The following is a 23402-nucleotide window of genomic DNA, read 5'->3' as shown; positions in this document are numbered from 1 at the left end:
AATCTAAAATATTTTTTGAATAAAATTATAATACAATTTGTACATCTGAAATCTTGGTCTTTTATCGAAAATAAAACTCTAAATTAATAATTTTATCCTAAAACTCTATCCAAATTTGATTGAAAATAAAATTCTAAACTAAAATCCTATGAAGTCTATCTAAATCTGTCCAACGTGGCACGACACTTGGCGAAAAGTTATAACGCCAAGTGTTACTGTCTCGTGGCCTGACAAAAAGTTTAGGTTTAAATATTAGTTACTTCCTCCGTTTTTCTTTTATTGCACTATAAGGACTTTTACACTATTCACTTAATCTTCTTTGACCATCTTTTGTGATTTATCCATTAGGAAAAATATAATCATGTGAGATCTAGTTAGATTCGTCTCGAAATCTACTTTTCAAATATCAATTTTTTATAATTTTTACAAAAGTATAATTAAACATATTAATAGCTAAAGTAGTGCATTGGCAAGCGTAAAACCCCCTTATCAATATACCTATACTAAAGGCGAAACCAGAAATGACACTTGTCATAATCTGGTTAAAAATTTTCCCTCCAAAAGGTCCTCTTTCTTTTTTTCTTTTTTTTTGTTTTTTTTTTCAAAGCTTCTTAGAGAAGTATTTAATTTAATACTTACTTTACAATAATACTTCTTTTCTATTTGGCAAGTACATTCATTTTTACACATTCAACAAAGATTTATATATTTATTTATTTTATGACGGGAACAAAATCATATAATACATCAATATATACCTATACTAAAGGCGAAACCAGAAATGACACTTGTCATAATCTGGTTAAAAATTTTCCCTCCAAAAGGTCCTCTTTTTTTTTTTTTTTTTTTTGTTTTTTTTTTTCAAAGCTTCTTAGAGAAGTATTTAATTTAATACTTACTTTACAATAATACTTCTTTTCTATTTGGCAAGTACATTCATTTTTACACATTCAACAAAGATTTATATATTTATTTATTTTATGACGGGAACAAAATCATATAATACAATAATGTAATATTATCTATAACTTTGTAATGTAATCTATGATTATTTTTGTTAGTCGTGCATGCATTTCTTCCTCTGTTTTCTTTAAAGATTCAAAAAAATTGTAATTACAGAACTTTCATCCTATTTTGCAATTTGATATAATTTTTTATAGTAAAATAATTGTATAAAACTAATGATAAATATTGAAATTACCGTGCATGGCACGGGATCTAACCTAGTGGTACAATAAAAAAAGAACGAAAGAAAGTATATGATTAGATTAGTCAATATAACCCTTAACATACAAGTGATACAAGTAGTTCCTAAAATTTTGTCATTTTATACGTCAGTAGGTGAAAAAAAAGGTAACTCTTTTATATTAGTGAGAAATTAATTGTAATTATATTAGTGAAACAATACAACTTTAAAAAGAGTTACTTTTGAGTATCAAAATAACTTGCTACTTTGGACCTTGTATTGAATTGGTTAAGCTTATAATTAAGGACAATCTAGTTTAATTAAACAAAAGGGAATTGATCCTTTAACAACTCAAGCCCAAAAGTTTACATCCAAGGTCTAGTGAAATCTTTCACCATTCATACAATCTAACTTCTTTCAAAGTGATTTATGTATTTTAGACACAATTTAACGTTTTTGGAAAATAAATTTTCCTTAGCCTAAAGACACATTCTTTTCTCAAATAATTGAAGATTTTGTGCGAGTCCGTTTCACGTGATTTCGGTTTATAATGTATACTCCCATCCCCTACCCATTGTCAGCTCTGTCACTACCCAGCCCCTTTCGGCGGCCGACGACCTTCTCCCTCCCAACCCCCGATGCCGATGACCTTTTCAACGTCGATGGCTTTACATTCTCATCGTTACTGCTTTTCTTCTCATCTTCACCATTTCCTTCACTTTCTAGGTTCTTTCTCTCTCCTTTTTTCTGCTATAACTGCTATTTCATGCATTCATTTTTTATTTGTATTGGTTGATATTATCTGCAGTTTTTAGGTTTTCAAATTGAAAGACAAAGTGCAGGAAGAAAGAGGGAAAAAAGGGAGAAGATTACCTAAAATTGGCGAAGAAGATGATGCAAAGCTGAGCAAAAGTAGAGCTTTGCTCCTCATCATCGTCTGACTCCTAGTTTTCACTTCTTAGACATGAATACCTGCTGGCTGCTACTGCTAGTGTTGGCTACTGCGAAAATTGAAAAGGGGATTTAAGATATGAACAAAACAACCTGACCAATAGTATCTAATACCTGACCAATATTATCTAATTTCTAATACTTATTATCTAATACCTGACTAATATTATCTAACTTCTGACACTTATTATCTAATTTTTGATACTTATTATCTTATATCTGACCATTATTATCTAATTTCTGATACTTATTATCTAATACCTGATCAATATTATCTAATTTCTGACACTTATTATCTAATTTCTAACAATTCTTTTTTTGTATAATTGGAATCACGTGAGTCCGTTCTACCCAATACTTTTCCGTCAAAGAATGACTTGTTGTTTTACATGAGATCAATGGTGTGAATACCCATGCTTCTTAGTTGACCTTTAAGCAAATAAATTCAAAACTACTTAATATCCTATCTTTCTAAATTTCTATTGTACCAATAATTATTAAATCAACTAAACAATATTAAATAGGGACCCCTTTTTCGTTTTATTTTAAAATTGATTTGCCATTTATATTGAAATTTTTCATTTCAATGTATAGACTCTACTAGTTATGAAGATACAAAAGTCTATCAAAGGTTCCCACATATGTCTTACAAGTGACTAAATAAATAAAATAATGATTTATATACATCATTTGAAATGCTAGCTACACCAAAATCTCGCACAACCCAACTCGGCCCAATCAGTGGGTAAGACACTAATGCCCTCTTGGAAGTTGTAAGTGATAAAAGCAAGAGAAATTTCACCATTAAAGTGCCTCTAATAAAATCTCACAAGCATAAAGTTGTAAAAATTTTGAAATTAATCTTTATTCTAGACCAAACTTTACTTGATAAGTGATACGCCATCTTACCACCCGTGCTCTTATCTCTTGTATTCGAGTTGCTCTACCTAGAATCAAACAAAGTGTTTAAATCAAAAAATAGCCCCACCACACGATAGATTCCACACAAGAGACAAAAATTACAACCCCCCTCAAATAATACTATCCACTTTAGTTGACACCAGGGAAGGCTCTTTCTCTCATTTTCCTTGTATATTTCAACCAAGTCCACTTCCTCCCAAATCTCCACTATTTTCTCCTTCAATATAAAATCATATAATCCAAAAAAAACAATAATTTATTCATCAAAAACAACATCCTTACAAATTTAACATGTCACCCACTGCTGAACCTTTTCAAGGTACGTTCATGCTTCCCTCTCCTCTTTTATTTCATTACATAAAATACGAACTAATAGAGCTGATCATATAGCCGGCTTAGGGTCACAGCGAGTTTAAACTCTAAAAAATTGTGCCCAAACCCACTAAATTCAAAATAGGCCCAATCGGCCTAGCTAGTCAAAGACTATTAATTAATAGTCTAAATGTGTATTTTAATCGGACTATATTTGATCAGCTCTATATATTATTATCCTATAATTATATTTATAATTTGTGGTGCGATGGATAATACAGTTGAAGGGGTTGACCCAACAGAGCACCTGCTCGTTAGCATTGAAGATGATAACAATATTATCAATGGTGATGATAAGGTAGAAAAGAAATTTGAAATAAAGAATTTGAGGAAAGTTTAAGATAAAGGGGTGTGCATATTAGATGGGGTGAACTTGAAGATATCAAGGGGTACGATCGTAGGGATCATTGGTCCTAGTGGTAGTGGCAAGTCGACGCTGCTACGGGCGTTGAACCGGTTGTGGGAGCCGCCGGCTGGGACGGTGTTTTTGGACGGCCGTGATATTTGTGATCTTGATGTGCTCTCCGTTCGCCGTCGTGTTGGCATGCTCTTTCAACTCCCTGCCCTTTTTCAAGGTAAATTGTTAGCTTAGTCTTTTTTTTTTTTTTTTTCCTCTTGGAGTTGATCAAAATGGATAACAAATGTGTTGTTATAATGAATCTAATTTGGATATTTATTTTGAAAGTGTAATTTTTGTAGAGGATGCCCCAGTTTCTCATGATGAGAAATCATGGTGGCATTTGTGAATAAATCAACAACTTTTTCAACTTTATTCAACTGTGGAGCCCACAATATTGAAAAAGTTGTTGATTTATTTACGAAAATGCCCCCATGAGAAACAAATTTCGTTTCTCACCGTGAGAAACAGGGAATTTCCCATTTTTGTATCGGGTTTTTGGTTTGGGTTTCTTACCATAATTGCCTTAATTGGTTTTTAAAGTGAGTCTAAATGATAAATAGTGAATGTAATTTGAGTGGTTAAAGTTATATGCAAAAGCTAATGAAAACAAAATAAGTCGATGGTTATATATGTATGGAGTAGTAATAAATGGTTTTGCAAATAGCTTGGTTGTTTACAGGAACTATATAAATCCAAAAGTTTTGGAAAATGTGGCTTTAGTAGTTTACTTGAGCTAAATGCAAATAGACTAGCTTAGATCCTTGAGTGAGCATTGAATTATAAGTTTGTAACATCAAAAATTGATTGTTAATTCTAAGTGCCTTATGTGATACAACGGCACTAAGGCAGCCAAGGACCGAGGGTCAGAGTGTAGGTCCAAACTTCCTTCTCAATAGAGGAATTCATTTACTTTTATCTACAATAAATACTCCGTAAATCATTAATATATCGGAGAAATTTGAAAGAAAAATGTTACCCTGTATCCCACTTATTCCTTAGCTTCTTAACCCGTCCTTTCCATTATTTACCTCTCAATCTCCTCTCTCTTTCTCTCCACCAGTGTTATCCAAACATAGGGAAGAATTTAGTGTTCTTTTAGTTCTTATAACAAATTGATATCGATTGAAGACCAACTTTCTTGATTTAACTCAAAGTATCACTAAGTATAAGTTTATACGTACCTTACATTATTGTTTATAATACAGCGTATGTACCATACCAATCTATACATTTTTAAAATTTCTAAGAAAAGAGTAAGTTCAATTGTTCACATTCTAAGTAAGCTTAGAAAGTACTTTAATAAGGTACGGCTTTAAAAGGAATTAGGAACTATTTTACGACTGAGGGAGTGTAATTTTGTTTCGAGGAAGGCAAGGCATGAAAACTTTTACTGTAATAAGTCCTCTAATATGCATTTTATGAGATTTGATTCTAAATTGCTAAAAAATGTTTTGAATACGAGCTTGGATGCCCCTCATGAGAGTTGGTCTAAATTATTGAGCTAATAAATTGCTTAACAATTCTTAATTGGTTTCAATCAGTACATTTTCCTGCTTTAAGTTTTTATAAAATTGCAAATTGATGAAAATCCATGTTTTTACACTAAAAAACAGCAAGTCTATGTCAGTCTAACTTGTTCTGATTTGACAATATTCGATAATGTTCCAAATTATCGAATAAACTAGTTTATGAACAAGAATATTATATTGCTCGAGTCATGAAACATCACATGGTGACATGAAATCTTATGAGGTTGTTACATATTTGACTTGTAAATGAATTACACATGAAATTATCCAGATTAATATCTAATCAAAACTTATGTGAAAAGTAAATTTTCGAAATCAATCTTGTGTGATTTATCGTCAGTATATTATTGTTTACCAAATGAACCGTTATATATTGCAAAACAGAGGAGATATTATGCAATGAACTTTCCTGATTGCAAGTTTGAGTTTCGATTAGGATTGTTTAAAAATCTAAAGACCTTAAATTAATGATTAAAATTGCAGGGACGGTAGCAGATAACATACGTTATGGGCCAAAATTGAAGGGAAATAAGCTAAGTGATCAAGAAGTCCAAAGATTGCTAAATGCTGCTGATCTTGATGCCTCTTTTATGAACACGAATGGGAACGAACTATCTGTTGGACAACAACAGCGAGTTGCACTCGCAAGGACCCTTGCCAATGAACCCGAGGTAACAACAATGACTTACATTCATATGTCCAATTTCATGACTTTCATAAATTCTAAATTTTGAGATTGTATTGTTTAAAGGTTTTGCTGCTAGACGAACCTACAAGTGCCTTAGATCCAATATCGACTCAAAACATCGAGGAAGCACTCGTGAAGTTAAAGACGGCACAAGGGATGACAGTGATCATGGTATCTCATAGCATAAGGCAAGTGCAAAGAATAGCTGATATAGCTTGCCTTTTGGTAGATGGTTCCGTATTTGAAGTTTTGCCGCCTAATCAACTTTCAGATGCTAAGCATCCAATGGCTAAGAGATTTCTCGAGCTTAGTTCTTAATAACCAAATTAAGACATCCTTGCAATTAAGGAGAGAAGTTCTTCCTTGTTTGAATATGAAGAAGATTAGTACTTTATAGAGGAAGAAACTTCCTTGATTTGGATATAAAAGACTGATGTAATTGTATAATGGCACTTAGGTCTTGTTTAGTTCACCTTATTTTTGCTTATCTGATCTGGTCTGATCTGAATGTCTAATCTGACCAAACTTTGACTTCAAATATAAGATAATCTATACGGAAAAAATATATCAAGTGGGGTCTTGTTAGATTCGTAATAATATGTATTTTATTAATATGTGATTTTCATAATTTTTTCATTACAAAATTAAAGATATTTAACGATAAAAAACTACACATAAAACGATGATCTAATTTGAACTTATTTTTTCTGATCTGATCTAATCTGAACTTATTTTTCTGAAATAAGTAAAAATAAGGTGAACTAAATAGAGCCTTAATAAGAAGTCGGTGTATTTTTGAAAATGTGCAATGTCATACAGACAACAGAATGCATCAGATATATATATGTTCTCTTTTAAGATTTAATCAACTTTGCAATTAGTTTTAGGATTTTTTTACTTTTACCAAAAAATAAAAAAATCAAAAAATAAAAAAATCAAAAAATTGTTGTTTGCCACCAAAACTTCTAAAACTTTTATTTTACCACAAAAAAAATTCTAAAAATTGTTTTTACCACCTACCGTCAAGATTTGTTTAAGAAAATCAAAATCATTTAGAGTATTGTTAGATTCTCTCAAAGTCTATTCATATCAAATTGATACGATTTTTCTTAAATATGATGTATAATTGAAGATATTAGAATTTGAAATTACAAGTAATACCTCCGTTTCATATTATTTGCAACGTTAGATATTTTGCCTCTCTAGTTTATGTCAAATCTTTGCAAATAATATGATACAAATGTAGTAGTTGACAAATATGTGTTACCGTGTATATGAAATGTGCCATTTAAGATGAAACAACGAAGGAAGTACTCCATTTGTTCCACAATGATATTTCTATTTGGAATCTTTGACTTTTTAAAAATAAGAGGAAATTTTCTAAATTTCTCTCAATCTATAAAAACAAATATAGTCATGTGGGATCTACTTTAATTCGTCTTGATGAGTACATTATTAATATCTAACTTTTATAATATTTGCTAATGTGATACTAAATATATTTGCGGTCAAAGATAGGTAAAAATTTGCATTGACTTACATAAACAGAAACATAATTATGAAACGGAGGGAGTAGTAATTAGTGTAGTGAAAATTTTCACTAGACCTGACTTAATTTATGTGAAAGATGACTAGTTATTTGCATGCGTTACCAATTTTAAAAAAAAAAGTCTTTACCTTATTCCTACAACACAAGCGAATAATTATCCTCTTTACTTTTTATAAGTACTTCATTTTGACTTTTGCACTATTCAATTCACATGTACCACTTTAACCAATATTTGTGTTTTGTACATAAGAGTAAACATAGTCGTATTAGTACAAGTAATAATCATTTTAATGTGTATTTTTCAATAATTAAAAATACTAGTTAAAGCTCCACATCAGCAAATGTGTTGATCAAAGAAAGACAAATAAAAAACAGTAGGATTTTGATTTTTGCAAATCTATACTAATATATTAAAAGGCGTTTCTAACAAAGTCTATGTGCCACGTAGACCCTTTCACATAAGCCACATCACCTATTTAAACTCTCATTGTGCCACACAACACTTCAATCAACCTTCATCATTATTTCACGTCACTACTACTCCATATAACACCATAAGCATAAGAAGATTCGAACTGTAATACCCCGTATTTTTAAAACGTATTTTTTAATTAATATTAATTAGTATTCTCTTAAAAAGAGTATTTTAGTAATTTATTTTACTATTTGAATTTTGGCGCCAAAAGTATTTTAAAACTCAATTACTTAAAGGAAATCCGAAAATTTGGAGCATGGAAGCTCAAAATATACGGCCACCTTGGTTGGATTTTGGGTAAATTATTTTGGTAATTTGTATTTTTATTTATCTCCTTAAAATCTCTTGTTTTCCTTAATTTTATTTTTCAAGCTCCTAAATATTTGATCATCTTATTTTCCTACCTTATATCTTCCTTGATTATTTTCCAAGTAATCTCTTTTGCCATATTATATTTCATGACAACACACCTTCCTTAAATTAATTATTCTTAGTCACCTTAATATTAAACTTTTCATAATTCTTTAACTCTCTTCTCCAAGTAATTTCCTTAATTATTTTTACCATAATTCTTTCTACATTCTCCTATCATAATTCTTTCATTCATGAGTCTATAAATACCCCCTTCATACCTCTCATATTATTCACACCAAAACCCAATTCTCTTCTTCTCTCTTCTTTTTCTTTTCCCTAAACCTTTTCATATTTTTCTTCTCCTCTTTTTATACAAATCAGCCCGTATACCTTTGAATCCACTTTTCGGGCACTTCTGGTCAGTTTTTGGGATATTGATGTAACAAAAGATTGTTCCTCTTGAAAAAAACTTGAGGTTAGGCTCAAGAATTACCCAATTTGGAGTTATATTGAAGGAGTTATGGCCTCTGCAAGTTCTGCCTATTCTTTCCAACGAAAATTCAATCCTCTTTAATCCTATTCCTTTAACTTCCTTATGATTAGTTTTCTAAAATATAAATACCTATTTCAAAGCTATAATTTTATATTAAAGTATTATTTTAAAAGAGTTTTATATTCCATGCACATTAGATTTGAGTTTATGTTGTGATAACCTTATGGTTATGTTATTTGCAAGGTGTATTCATGATTGAACTTTGAAAGTGCAAAGTGTTGATTGATATTCGGAAATCAAGGTACGTTTAGGTGGCTAGATACCTTTGAAAGTGTTTGGTTTGAATAAAATGTTTTGAATGATTTTATGATGATTGAATTAAATTGATTTGAATTATGATTTATGAAATAAATTATGTTTGGAGGTATTGATTTCAATATTTGTTTTAATAAAAGTATTTTGAATGACTGAGTTTTAAATAGTATTTTGAATGGTTTGAATTACTTATCATGTTTAAATAAAGGAATTGATTTGAAAAGTTTGTTGAATTAAATAAAAAGGTTTTCAAAGGAAAAGTTATTGATTTTGAAAAGTTATTAATATGAGATTTTATTCTCAAGTATTTATTAAAAGGTTGATTTTGAAAACATGATTGAATTGAATAAAAAGGGGTTTGATTTAACCTATAATAAAGGTTGATTTTATTTAAGGAGGAATTATTGAATTATTATTGAATTAAAGCTTTACAAGCATGTTCATAATCCCACTATGCGGATTTGGTTTGATAAGGCCTTAAGTATGACCGGGTCTTTCCTCAAGAATAGTAGGAGACTAGCTTGAGCGGTGTGCATACTTGGGTGAGAAATTGGTTTCAAAAAGAGGAATTGGTTTTATAAATCATATTTATTGAATTATTGAATTGCTGGAATTGTTTCGAGAATACCGAGAATTGGTTTTGAATCATGAGTTTTGGAATTGTTGGAATTGGTTTAAAAACATGTTTGCAAATAAATAACATTATCTTTCACTAATCGTACTTAGCGTATATTTGCTAACCTGTATTTCCTATTTGTTTTAGTTCGCTCTGTTTACCGTAATGGTAAGCAGTGTTGACTATTATCAGGTGGAGTCATGAATGAATGAGCATATGGGAGTCCCGGGATTTGCTTCACCTAGTTTAGGAACGTTGGCCTCGTCTTTATTTTGAGTACTCGTAACAATGTTGCTATTTTTAAAAGTGTTAATAAAAGAAAGTTGAGTTTCCGCTGCAAGTTTTGTGATTGAGTTAAGTATTTTTGAGTAGCCTTGTGTAATCACGCGACGGTAATACGCCTAAGTCTATCTCTACGGTATAAATATACATATTATACTAGTATTTCCGTAGAGGGAGATTTGGGGATGTTACACGAACACCCAACCTCTTGTAGAAAAAAATGATTATTTAACCATCTAAACTAATTAGCAACCATATTATAAATATGAAAGTAAGGGCTTGTTCTCTTTAGCTTAATTTCAGTTCAATTCAATTCAATTAAACTCCAATCAGTTCAATTCAGTTTTTAATTTTCTTCTCTCATAAACAATTCATTTCAGCTCTATTCATTTATGTTTAGTTCAGTTCAGCTCCAATCAGTTCAGTTTAGTTTAGGTCAGTTAAGTAAATTAGAATATGCCCTAAATGTATATAATTGTTTTTTTTTTTTTAATTTTATTTTTTGAAACCAAATGTATATAATTGTAAATCACAAGGACAAATTAAAAAAGAAAAAAAACATCAAAAATATTAAATGCATATAATCACAAAATTCAATTAAAATAACAACCCGGTGCAAATACCCGGACCATACACTAGTTATATGAAATGAGTTACAAGTTTGGTTAACACAAGTTTTGAAACTCGGGATCATATATAACTACTTTTGGTACCAATCTTACGTGATCTTCTCTTACGGAATGGTAATTCTATAAGGCTGAAAAAACAAGCTCTTACAAAAGGAAGATCAACCGAGGTCAAATGCAAAACCCCAAACTTCATTAAGATCTAAGACAAACTTTAACCATAAACATTCATCATTTACAAGAAATTTTGTTAGAACCATTTGAAATGAGTAATTTCATGCATTAAACGTGCAATTGAATATAAATAAGAAAACTAAAAACTGACAGAAAAACCGATGGACCAGTGGTAGTTATGGGTTCAATTAAACCCACAATATTTCCGAAAAAAACTAATTGGTTTTCTTATAAAAATTAGTAATTGAAAACGGACTATATAGAAAACAAAGCGCTAATTTTGTACTATTCTTTGACAGCCTTATGGTAAGGGATTTTTTATCTACTCGTAATATCAATGGTCACAAGTTCAAATCTGCCCCACCCCCATCATTATTTAGTTGAAGTAAATTAATTTGAAAAATGAACAATAGAGTCATGTTATATTAAATTTTATTATTGAGATTTTAGAGTTAGGGTTAATAACTCATGTAAAATTATGTTAATTAGTTTTGAATATGTGAAGTGTATTATCTTCAATGACTTATGTAAAGAAGTAAAGAACAAATTGTTTAATAGGAAGGGTATCCAACTATGGAATGACAGTTAGTCATATTTATTGAAAAATATAGTCATATTCATTGAAAAATACCTTTTTATTTTATTTATTTATTTTTATTTTTTAATTTTTTTTTATGATAACATAATAAATCGCTTTTAAATTGTCTAGTTCAATTGCATTTTGTTAAAATTATATGCACACCCAAAGTATTATTTGGAATTTCTATTTTAGATTATGTAATTTGATTATACTGTACGTCAGTATGTGTTTAAAGATTTGAAACTCATAAGAAATTTTTTCTAAATCTGTAAAGAGAGTAAATTTTTTTTTTGGATCTGCCACCAAAAGAGGAGAGCTTGTTATATACACCCGGGTGTACCGTACACCCATGTGTATTTTGTTCTCATTTTGATGATTGTTTTTTTTATTTAATCATCAAATGAAGAACAAATACTAAGCTTAAGTTAGTTGGGTGTACGGTCCACCTGAGTGTAGAATAATCATTCAATGCATGTGAGATTTTCTCCATTAAAAGAGAGCCTTTTTGGGTCTGTTTACATTTACTGAACTGAATTGATTGGAGCTAAATTGAACTGAACTGAATAGAGATGAAATAAATATTTTATGAGAGAAGGAAATTAGGAGCTAAAATAAGCTGAACTGAACTGAACCGAACTAACTGAAATTCAGATGAAGATTAAAATTTAAAGAAAGGGAGTGGAAAATCCGGGAAGAAACGAACAACGCGTAAAAACTAAGCGACCCAAAAAAGCATAATATACTTGAAATAAATATGGTTGTATTAATATAAAAGTCAATGCCTTGGAAAATAATCAACTAAAACTATTTTAGTCCAACAGAAAAATTAAATAAAAATATAAATAAAGCAGCCAAACGTCTGTGAAAATACAAAATAGAGAACAAAGATCGAGCTCCTACTGTAGGACTCCCATTTCCATTTTCTCTCTCTAGATTCTCTCTCTTTCTCTCTCCTCTCAAGCTCCTCATCAATGGCGAACAGTAATCTACCTCGAAGAATCATCAAGGTTTGTTCTCTCTTTTACCTAATTTAATTTTCTATTTTTTATTCATTTTAAGCGATCATTTTGTAAAAATTGTAAAGATGAAATTCTAGGGTTTGTGCTTTTGTTTGTTAATCATGATTAATTTGGTGATTTTAATGGTGGTGATTTCGTGTTGTTTTGTTCAGGAAACTCAGCGTCTCCTCAGCGAGCCAGGTCTTTCTCTTTCTCTCTCTAAAACCTTTTTTTTTTTGGGTTTGGGAATTTGTGTGCAATTTATAGTGGATTAATTGTGAATATTTTTGTGTTTTTATGATAAAAAATGATTGAATTTTGAGGTTGATCATGTTTGTTTTTTAATTCTTGGGTTTGGTGGGTTTTGGTTGCAGCTCCGGGTATAAGTGCTTCACCTTCAGAAGACAATATGCGGTACTTCAATGTTATGATTCTTGGACCTTCACAGTCACCATATGAAGGTATAATCATGGTTTTATCGTCTTTCGGAAAAGTTCATTATTTTTTGATGTGATTGTGGTACTTCAACATTCTTTTGTGGTTTTTAGGAAAATGGGATTGTTTGTTTGATGTTTTGGGGGATGAGGGAAGAAAGGGCATGTGGAGAGTGAGTGGCAGGGTAGTGTTTGCAAGGTGGCATGCGGTGCAAAGCTTCATTGGAGTTTCTTTTTGCTCTCGTGTCTGATTGTATGGGGATGGGAGTTGGGGGTTGATGAGATTTTCAAATTAGGTATTGCACTTGTGAATTATGCTGATAAGTCACACCAACTGTATATGCTGACATCCTTAGGAATACCGGCTTTTGTTTCTTTGCCTTCTCTTTCACTTGTTCTTGGTTGTTAGATTTCAGTCGTCCTCTATAACTCTTAGTAAATAACAGAATCATCTTTTGGCAGTGCTGTTTTTGAAGTTTGAATATGATTCACCTTGCGATGCGTGTCCACTATTGATTTGTATAAGATATCTTTCGTAATGAATTCAATCATTCTCAGGATTTTAGAATAGAAGCTTTTTCTAACATGTTGTGGCTATATCAATTCTTCTTGACCCATTATACTCAATGCCTATGATTGTAAAGCCATGCCTCAGTTCTTCTTTGGCATGTGTTTTTTGGTGCATCACAAGTCTGTTCTAGTCCTCATTGAGTATAATGTTGAGGTGCACAATAGCTCTCCCATTCTATATTGTGCTTTATTATCTGGGTTCCAACTGCTATCATCTTCCTCTCTTCCTTTAGCTCTCTGCTCTTCTCCAATTATGTTCAACCTTTTTTTTTCATCAAAACCTCTCTTTAATTCTGCTTTTGTTTATGTCCTTAGTATCTTTGCCACCCGTGCTTTCAGAGGCGGAGCTGGGGGGGGGGGGGCTGGTGGAGGTCCCAAACGCCAACTCTTTTATCTTTAACTGCTGGCCCCCTTAAATATAATTAAATAATAAATGTTTCTTATATTGATACATAGAACGATATAGCTCAATGGTAATTTAAGATTGCTGCAATACTAGAAGACCCAAGGTCGAATCTTGTTACGTACTTTTATAGTTCTAATCCTTTTTTTTTTTTTTTGGGTTAAATTTTGCACATCTTTTATTATATGAGTACTATACTAATCCTTCTTTGCTTAGTTCTCATATATTTTCTTTGGTCACTACAATCTTTCATTTAATTAATTTTGCCCATTTACTATTTTATTCCAATCTTGTATTCATTTTTCTTGATTTTACTTTTGAACTTATCATCATATTATACAAATTTAACCGTTGATAACTTTAATATTACCTTTGTTTCTTATTATTTGCAACAAAAGGGGTATTATTCCTTTCGTTGTGAGATATAAAAAATTCCTTTGGTGCAAGTAATAAGAAACGGAGGTAGTAATAATGATTAAAAGTTAAAAATGGTTTTAAAAATATATATGATCAAATAAAGGTAATTGTATTAACGCAAAAACAATAATTTAGCAATGAAAAAGCGTACAAAATATTATATGGAGTACAATTTTATTTGTATAAGTTTCGGCCCCCTTGGGTTTTGATTCCTGGCTTCGCCCGTGCGTGCTTTAATACTAAGTTATTATTAGATCAGTCTTGTTACTTCTGATCCTGCCCCCCCCTCCTCTGCCTCTCCTATTTTCACATTCCCAAAATTGTGGCTACAAAACATGGATCTGTTGTTTGGTGGGACTAGGGCCAGGTTTCCTTGAAGCTTTACTATCTAAATTTTTATATTTATTTTTCCCTTTCTTCTTTAACTTGGAGAATTCAATTTTATTCAAGTGTCACTCTTGTTGTAACTTGTAAGCCAGCTTAAATCTGGAAGATGACTTTCTTACCTCCTACCCCCCTCCCCCCAACAACAACCAAAAAATAAAATCAAAATCTTGAAATTGCTTAATCTCATAGAATCATCTTTTGGTACTTATATTCTAGCTTAACTGCTTTAGCCTTATATATTTCCATAACACGTAATTATGCTCTAACTTCAAACTGATGCTAGAATAATGTACCTTCGTATGTGTAATAGTGTATATCACTACTTATTGGGGTTCTTAACTAGTTATTGAACTTGGCTATACTTCTGGGATACTGTTATTGGCAATTTAAAGCAACAGATTGAAGTCAATCACTTATGAAGCATACTAGCAGCCATGCATTTGTAATTTTTTTTTTTTCTTTTCTTTTTTTGTTTTTTTCTTAAGCTGCATAGAAGTATAGAACAGTGGCCTGGATGCAGTATTTTTAAAGAACTTACAACAAAGAGCTGCTTGTAAAGCGAGTTTCAAGATGGTGTTGAGTTATCTGACCTTTTACAGTGGCATTCCATTTGTTGAGTTATTGTATTGTGAAACAAAAGATGTTGATTTTTAAGGGGTAGAAGCTGCTTACTCCTTAGGATTAAGGATGTCGCCTTTTTATGGGGCTTCCCCTTTACGGCTTGACTAATGGACAGTAGCCACTGGTTTCCAAAGACTTGGTTCCAACTACTGTTAAATTCACACTTAGCTTTCTTCTAATTTAATATCAACGCTTGAACCCATGAGCCTTGCGCTTAGGGCCCAAGATTCACCTTTTTATTCTTTACACAATTTTTGCTTTAGGCATTAGCTGGTAGGTATGATATTCCCTTGTGGTGCTAAATGCCGTTGCCTTATCATTGTTGCTTTCTGAATTTGCATAATTCTATGATTGGTTGTGAATTTCAGTTAACACCATACTCTTCATTTTTGTTGCTCTTCTAGTCTTGTTTCAAAATTGCAAATGGAAATGTTCACTAAAACTCATTAGCATTTGATTCGGTTCCAGATTCTGACATTACTGCTCCGAAATTGTGTTCCTATTATTATGTACAGGAGGAGTCTTTAAGTTGGAACTATTTTTGCCGGAGGAGTATCCAATGGCTGCTCCAAAGGTATGTCAAACTTCACCTGCCAAATTATTTTTACTGGTTTTCCAATTGTGGTTTTGGTTTCTTGCATATCGTGCAGATTATACCTCTGGATCTATTATTTGTTAGCACTGAGCCATCTCATTAAATTTCCCATGTAAAAACCTTTATAGCTAACTTATACCTCTATTAGGAAACTAAACTTTTTTTAGATATTTACTTATGTTTACAAAAAAAGCTGCATAGCAACCAGTTTCTTTTTTATTTATGAAAATCTAACGTAAAACAAGCTCCTTGCTCACCCGTCTAACGTACTACTTTTGTCCCTCATGGCCACATGTCTATTTTTTTTGAACTTAAAAAAAAAAAAAGAAAAAAAAAGAAATAGTGAATAAAAATTGCCTCAGTTGCTTGAAGAAAGGAGAGAACCAAAGGCGGGGTTGGTCTTTGGCTTTTGGTTTACAAAGATAACTTTACCTTTCCTCCATTTAAGTCCTATCCATTTCCGATCTTATAGTTTATTCTTTCCCAATATCAAGATCTAGGGTTTTTTATTAGACCCTAGATCTGATAAGATAATATTTGGATTCACTTCAGATTACATTGCGAAATTGACATATCTTTAAAAAAAATAAATAAAAAAAAAAGACATGTCTAAGCTGCTTATTGGTAGTAAAACATACGGTCAAAGTTTGTCTGTGAATAGTACAAAAGTCAAATTATTGCAAAAGCAAAGGAACTATGATAGTGCGACTAAATCACTTTAAGTTCATCTTTAACATGGATCGTCCCTTCTAGCTGACATACTATGAAACATGCTTTAGGTAGAGAATTGGACTTCTAAACTATGAGCTCTCGAGCTGTCCCGTTTCTGTCTTTAGTCACCAGTCTCACAACCCTTATTGGTGTTGTAAGGATTTTGGAAAATAATTTGTTTTATCTAATGGGATAGCAAGGGTGGATAGGAGGGATGGTTTCTCAAGAATTGGGAGGAGGTCCTAACACTATACCTTTTTTCCTATTAAAAAAAAAAATTAAACTAAACAAAAGCTCTCATATGATTGGGTTTAGAAATTTGTAAATTATAAAGATGTGTTTAGAGAGATTGAGGTGAAGTAGAAAGTATCCTTAGCAAAAAGAGTGGCTTACCCTAGGAAATTTAATTTCCATATCTTATAGGTCGACATCCCTTAAGAAAGTGATGTTGGGACCTATTCTTCTCTATCAAGCTCAGTAAAAGGGAGCAATCTGTACCATGCTCAGGATGCTTTCTTAAATTATCAAAGATCCCATTGGAGGTGACTATGTGCTTTATCCAATTTCAAACGCATAGAATCGCCTCAAAAACATATTTGGGTCTAAAAGAACATTTTAGAGCAATGCACTATCCATAAAGTAATGGGAAACTATATTCAAATGGTGGTCAAAGAAATATACTGGCTCAAGCTGATTTGTTGATTATTTAAACCCCACTGATGTATATCCTGATTTCGAAATTTGGTGTTTCCTTTGTTTCTGTACCCAATTTTGTTTTCCTGTTTCATTGATTAGAAGTGTTAAATTATTGTCACCTATTTGTGACTTAATATTCTGTATATAAGGAAATAAATCTTTGGAGGATTTTTCTCTTGCGTTACAATTTGAGATACTGCATTGGATATACGCCCTACAATATCTTACTGCCGAATGGCAGTCCAGAGTAACACACCTGTTGCAACTGATTGGAGCTTCAAGAGTTTACCTCCTTGGCCCCTTTCCCATGGGATGAGTCGTTATCATTGCTAAAATCCTGGCTAACTTATAAATTAATCGTAAGCAAAAATAATGCAGAATTAAATGCATGAACCAACAATAAAAGTGACACACAGATTCTATCTAGAAATCTGAGAACTGCGAAAAAAATCGCTGAAGTGCTCTGGGACCTCCTATGATGTTTATGATATTTCAGTGACTTACAAGGCTCTCACGATCAACCTTGATTGGAGTAGATTGACCATTGTCATGCCAACCCAAGGTAACCAATCCCGTGATCAGAGCGGATTGACCTTTGTCATGTTAAGTTAAACACTAACATTTTATAGCTATCTTTGTCATTCTCTTCTTGATTTTACAATCTCTCATGATCTTTATTTATTATTCTAAATCCCTACATTCAAAATATGAAACAGTCTTGTAAAACATATCCTATGCCAAGTCAGCATCTTAACTGAATAGGCCACACAGTTGTGTACCATGAACCACATGTCCGTGAACCTTGTACAACTCACATCTTCTATCTTCTCAACAAAGGGGCGCATGGCCGTATGCCATTTCACGATTGTGTATGTGGTCTCTGAGGACATTTGTTACTGCATCACGTCTTCACATAATCACGCAATATATGCTTCTCCGGTTATACTCAGTTTTGACAGCACTCATTCCTGACATTTTTACAACCAAACAACTTTTTTATTCTGCAAGGATTTTCTGGCTGATGGCTTATAGTTGCTGTTGCATTGTCTATAGTGCTTTCATTAGTTCTTATGGTGTAACCATCAAAGGTTTAACAAATTGAATGTATTACTGAATGCCTTTCTGCTACCTCTCTCTTCCTATCTCACCTTTTTACTTCTTAGGGGTTTTGAATCATTCAGTCAATTGGTGACGATGAGTTACAAGAGGGTGTGATGTTTCACTGTGTTGATGGATTGATCTAAGTTGTTCTTCTCCACTTTTTTTTTTTTTTTTTTTTTTTTACTGCACATTTTGTGGTGTTTGATTTTACTTGCTTGATTGACTGTAACAGGTTCGATTTCTCACCAAGATATATCATCCAAACATTGATAAGGTAAGGTGGACTTTTTCTTTATGATTCTTTACTTTTTCCCTATTCAAAATTATCCTCGCGTAAAATATGATTTTTGTTTCTGGCAGCTAGGGAGGATATGCCTTGATATTCTCAAAGACAAGTGGAGTCCTGCTCTTCAGATACGAACTGTACTCTTGAGGTAATTTTTGTTTGTGATTCTTCCAAAGATAATATGAACAATCAGCCCTCAGGCTCCCCTATTACTTTGGATGATACAGGGGTGTTACCCGAAAGCTTCCCTCCCCTCTTTTCCTTTCTTTTTAGGAAACTAGATCCCTCCATATTGAAAAGAAAATGCATGCCCACTCCTTTCTTCCTCTGTCCCTTTCCTCCATGGTTGTTAACAAATACTATGAAGTACAATGGAATCAAAATCCGTAGTTGGTACCACCATAACCGCCAACAAACACTTCATCAATGTGAGTTTTCTGGGGAAATCAGGGGATACTCTGCAATATGTTTGTAGCTTGAAGGTTTTCCTTAGAAGGCCTGTCAAATATTAGATTATTTTTTTAATCACCACGCTATATTTTATCTAATTGAACCGAGTCATATGAACTTGTTCCTGATGGCATTTTGTCCTGTTTTAATTGTGTTGTTTTCATGCCTTGTTTCAGTTTGTAACTTTGGTATGGTTATTGATGATGCTCCTATGTTTGTTATTTCAGTATTCAAGCATTGCTTAGTGCTCCAAACCCTGATGACCCTTTGTCTGAGAACATTGCTAAGCATTGGAAAACAGATGAGGCAGAAGCTGTTGAAACTGGTGAGTAATTGATATTCTTCTAGAAGAATTTATAGTTTGAATTTATTTATTTTTGGCCTGCAAATAAGTGGCCAAATATTATTTCTTCCATCCACAAATTAATAAAGTATTTTGTTCTAGAGTTGCAATTGATGTCGCCTTTTCATCTGAAATGTGCAGCAAAAGAATGGACTCGTCTATATGCAAGTGGGGCTTAATTACATGGCAACAACTTTACCCTCTTCAAATAACAATTGTGATGTTTGTTATCTGACTGATTCTAAACCAAGCCTTCTGGTTAGAAACATGAATATCAAGTGATAATCTAGGTTAAATGATGATCAATTGTTCGTATAAAATAGCATTATTTTCTGTTGTCTCTTCTATCTTTTCTACCCTGTCGAATCTTTTGCTTGGAAATTGTATAATTTTTATTTGCATTGCATATCTGGAGCTGTTTTATTGTCATTATAGAAGGTAACTGAAATTCAGTTGCGTGTAAGCATCATGCAAGAACTATTTTTCAAGCTTCCTGGTGATCCTTGGAGGTGAGTAACTGTGAGTTTATGGTGGATCCAAGGGTGCGAAGTTCTAATAACTCGTACCAAATCCTTTTCTGTTATGTTCAGCTAACAGGGACATGGGATAAAACTCCGAACTTGTTAATCTTATTGTTTATCGTAAAATTTTGGATTCCAATTACTTAGAAAGTTTGAAGTACATGATAACCTTATAATGTAAGCCGACTCTGATTTTCATGACTACCTAAAATAGTGTAACAGTATTCCTGAACTTTCCCCCGATCTAGTGCCAGTGAATTTTACAAATGCATTTAAAATGGCCCTTTTTTCTGTCATAATAATGTTATTTCATCATCCCTTTGTTGTTACAGCTGCTTTGCTTACTCCGTCTCTTACCTATCGATTGCATCCCATTTTAGCCCTACTGTGCATCTTGAACTGTGTAGGCTAAAACTGTGTAGGCTAAAACTTCAACTACAATCATTCATGCCAAATTGGCAAAAAATAATTACGTCGTATAAGCGAAAAAACATTGCAAAAAGCCAAAAACATTTTGTAATGAACCCTATCAGCTGAGCAAATAGGTTATTTCCGTTCGCCAAAAGGAAAGGGTTAAATCTCTACGTTTTGGGACTACTTTTTAAGATTTAATAGATAATTTTTAAATTTTTAATTACAAGAAACGATTTAATAAAATCCAAGATCTAACCTTGAGGTTGTGGGATGAGATAGCTTCACGCAAAAACTACCGGTGTAAAAATACACGATTTCCGCCATAAGATAATGGTGTATACAAATGGATGGTGAGGATAAACTGGATTGTACACTCAAGTACGGAACAAAAAACATTAAAAGCCTAAAGCATGATCCTAATCTAGAGAGACAGTATATCTCTGTGAGTTATAAGTATCTATCTTTATCTTACTAGTGGACACTAAGATTACAAGTACTTAAATAATTACTGCAAAATTTCATGTCACTAGTAAAAATTCTACTTACATTTCTTCTTTGTACTTCTCCTTTATTTCAATCTCTACGTGTTGTCCATTCAACTTTCATCCCTCACATTTATTACATGGTCTCCAGATCTAATGGCCTTATATGGTCCCAATTTACTCATCATCCAATTTTTCTTTATTTTTTTTTAATTTTAATATAATGTAGTCAACATTAATCTTTTTTTTATATAAATTAATGTGAGCGATTTCCATAAATAATGTTAGAAGTAAATAAAATTTCATAAATACGCTACATTTAAATAAAATTCCCAGCGTAATGTCCACGTCATTTTTTGTAAACCTGATATTTTAAAAAAAAAATAAAAGTTTGAATCCGCTAATTAAATTAGTGGTTCATTAAACTAAACCGCTAATTCAATTAGCGGTTTATTTGTTCAACCACTTACTCAAGCAAGCCAATCAATATTACAGTACATAAAACTGCTAATTCAATTAGCGGTTTTACATTATATGAAACCGCTAATTCAATTAGTGGTTTTATTTTAGATTTGACAAAATAATAATAATAATAATAATAATAATAATAATAATAATAATAATAATAATAATAATAATAATTACACTTGCTGACGTGGACAATACGTCAGAAATTTTCTTAAAATGTTGAGTATTTATGGAATTTTGTTCTCTTCTCACATTATTCAGGGAAATAACATAATATACATGTTATAATTTTGAACATAAAAGACAAAGCCTGTAACCTTCATAATCTCTAAGAAAATAATCTTGAATATACCGTTATAAAAAAGTATTTGATGTATGAAATAATAAAAACTTCATTGAAAACACAATATCAACAATTATACAAATGTGTTTTTTTTACAAAAATACACTACTTACTCCATTTTTTTTTATTTTTTTTATTTTTTTTTATTTTTTTTATTTTTTTTAATTTTTTTTATCGTTTAAACTGAATATACACACAATAACATGGTTTTGGCTAGCCTTGATGATATTAGGTAAATGTATAGGGGTCTTGTTAAATTCGTAGATTTATACTTTTCACAATATCAAACTTTTAAAAATTTTAGGTATGGGTAATTATTGATACCAATGATTGAAATAATACATTGCTAGTGTGAAATGACAAGGTGTTGCAATAAAAAAAAAAAAAATTAAAGCAAAGGAAGCATAACACAATCTTACCTTGTCTAATAAGACCACATGACATTAATAAATAATTCCTCCGTTCTTTTTTACTTGACTCGCTTTAACTTTTACACTATTCATCATTCCTCCTTTGACCGTCTTTTGTAAATAATATGTAGGAAAAACATATTTATGTGGTCATGTGGAATCTTTTTGAATTCATCTAAATAAGTACTATCATAATGTTTAACTTTTATAATTTTTACTTATGAAGAAGTGAAATTATTAATCGTTAAAGTTTTACATTGGCAAGCGTGATAAAAGAAACAGGTCAAATAAAAAAGAACAGGGCAATTAGAATAACTACTACTAGAGGTGATCAAAAAATCGGATCAAGCCTTAACATGATACATCGTGCCAAAACCCACAAAAAATAGCGGGCTTTCGGGCTTTTTTCGGGGCCAGATTCAGGCTTTTAACTAAAAATGCATTTTTAGGCTTGTCCAAACCCACCCTATATTTGGACCGCATCGGGCCGAGCTAACGGGCCAAGCAGATGTTGGTCATCTCTACTACCCTCTTTGTCCCTATTTTTTTGCCCCATTGTTAAAAATTGGGTCAAACTTTAAAAATTTTGATAATAAACTCTTACTAATATATAATAGATAATATAGTCAAGTGAAGTCTTGTTGGATTCGACTCGTTATATTTTATTAATATCAAATTTTTATAATTTTAACGCTTATGAAAATGGAGCTGTATACTTCCTCTGTTTTTCATTTATTGCACCATTAGGACTTTTACACTATTCACCTAATCTTCTTCGACCATCTTTTGTGATTTATACGTAAGAAAAAATATAGTGATTTGGAATCTAGTTAGATTTGCCTCGAAATCTACTTTTAAAATATCAACTTTTTATAATTTTTACAAAAGTGTAATTAAAGATATTAATAGGTATAGTAATGCATTGGTAGGCGTGAAATCACTCATGATGCAATAAAAAAACGGAGAAAATATGTTTTAAAGGACGTCTTGAATACCATGAAAAGTCAAGTAGGGTAAAAAAATTAGGGACAAAGAAAATAGTATGAAAAAGTAATACAAATAGCGTTATAGCTAGAAAAAATATCTGTTGAAAAAAAGACAAAAAATGATATTATTAAAGAGGAAAAATTGTCCGCAATAATCCCACCTTTAGGCCATCCGCGAAAAATAATCCCACCTATGAGTTATTTTTAAATAATCCCACATTTACCCCTATTCTGCTCCCAATGGTCCCAAATGAT

The 23402-nt window shown here is 31.8% G+C and overlaps 2 protein-coding genes across 2 annotated transcripts; both read left to right on the top strand.

The window, feature by feature from the left end:
- The first annotated feature begins 3251 nt into the window (after positions 1-3251).
- On the top strand, positions 3252-6612 carry LOC145576719 (ABC transporter I family member 17-like). Its single transcript, XM_081634437.1, has 4 exons — positions 3252-3377; positions 3652-4005; positions 5843-6030; positions 6111-6612. The coding sequence occupies exons 2-4, from the start codon at positions 3975-3977 to the stop codon at positions 6363-6365; spliced, it is 474 nt and encodes a 157-aa protein (XP_081490563.1). The 5' UTR covers positions 3252-3377; positions 3652-3974; the 3' UTR covers positions 6366-6612.
- A 5742-nt stretch (positions 6613-12354) lies between these two features.
- Positions 12355-19929, top strand: LOC145574818 (ubiquitin-conjugating enzyme E2 35). The gene is made up of 8 exons (XM_081632679.1): positions 12355-12518; positions 12683-12710; positions 12884-12970; positions 15857-15915; positions 18677-18718; positions 18805-18878; positions 19408-19505; positions 19665-19929. The coding sequence occupies exons 1-8, from the start codon at positions 12483-12485 to the stop codon at positions 19700-19702; spliced, it is 462 nt and encodes a 153-aa protein (XP_081488805.1). The 5' UTR covers positions 12355-12482; the 3' UTR covers positions 19703-19929.
- The last annotated feature ends 3473 nt before the right edge of the window (positions 19930-23402 follow it).

The sequence above is a fragment of the Chenopodium album genome, chromosome 13 (genome assembly GCF_948465745.1).
Source record: "Chenopodium album chromosome 13, dcCheAlbu1.1, whole genome shotgun sequence".
NCBI lineage: Eukaryota > Viridiplantae > Streptophyta > Magnoliopsida > Caryophyllales > Amaranthaceae > Chenopodium > Chenopodium album.
Note: the sequence above shows the minus strand (reverse complement) of the source record. Positions and strands in the feature narration are given on the sequence as shown.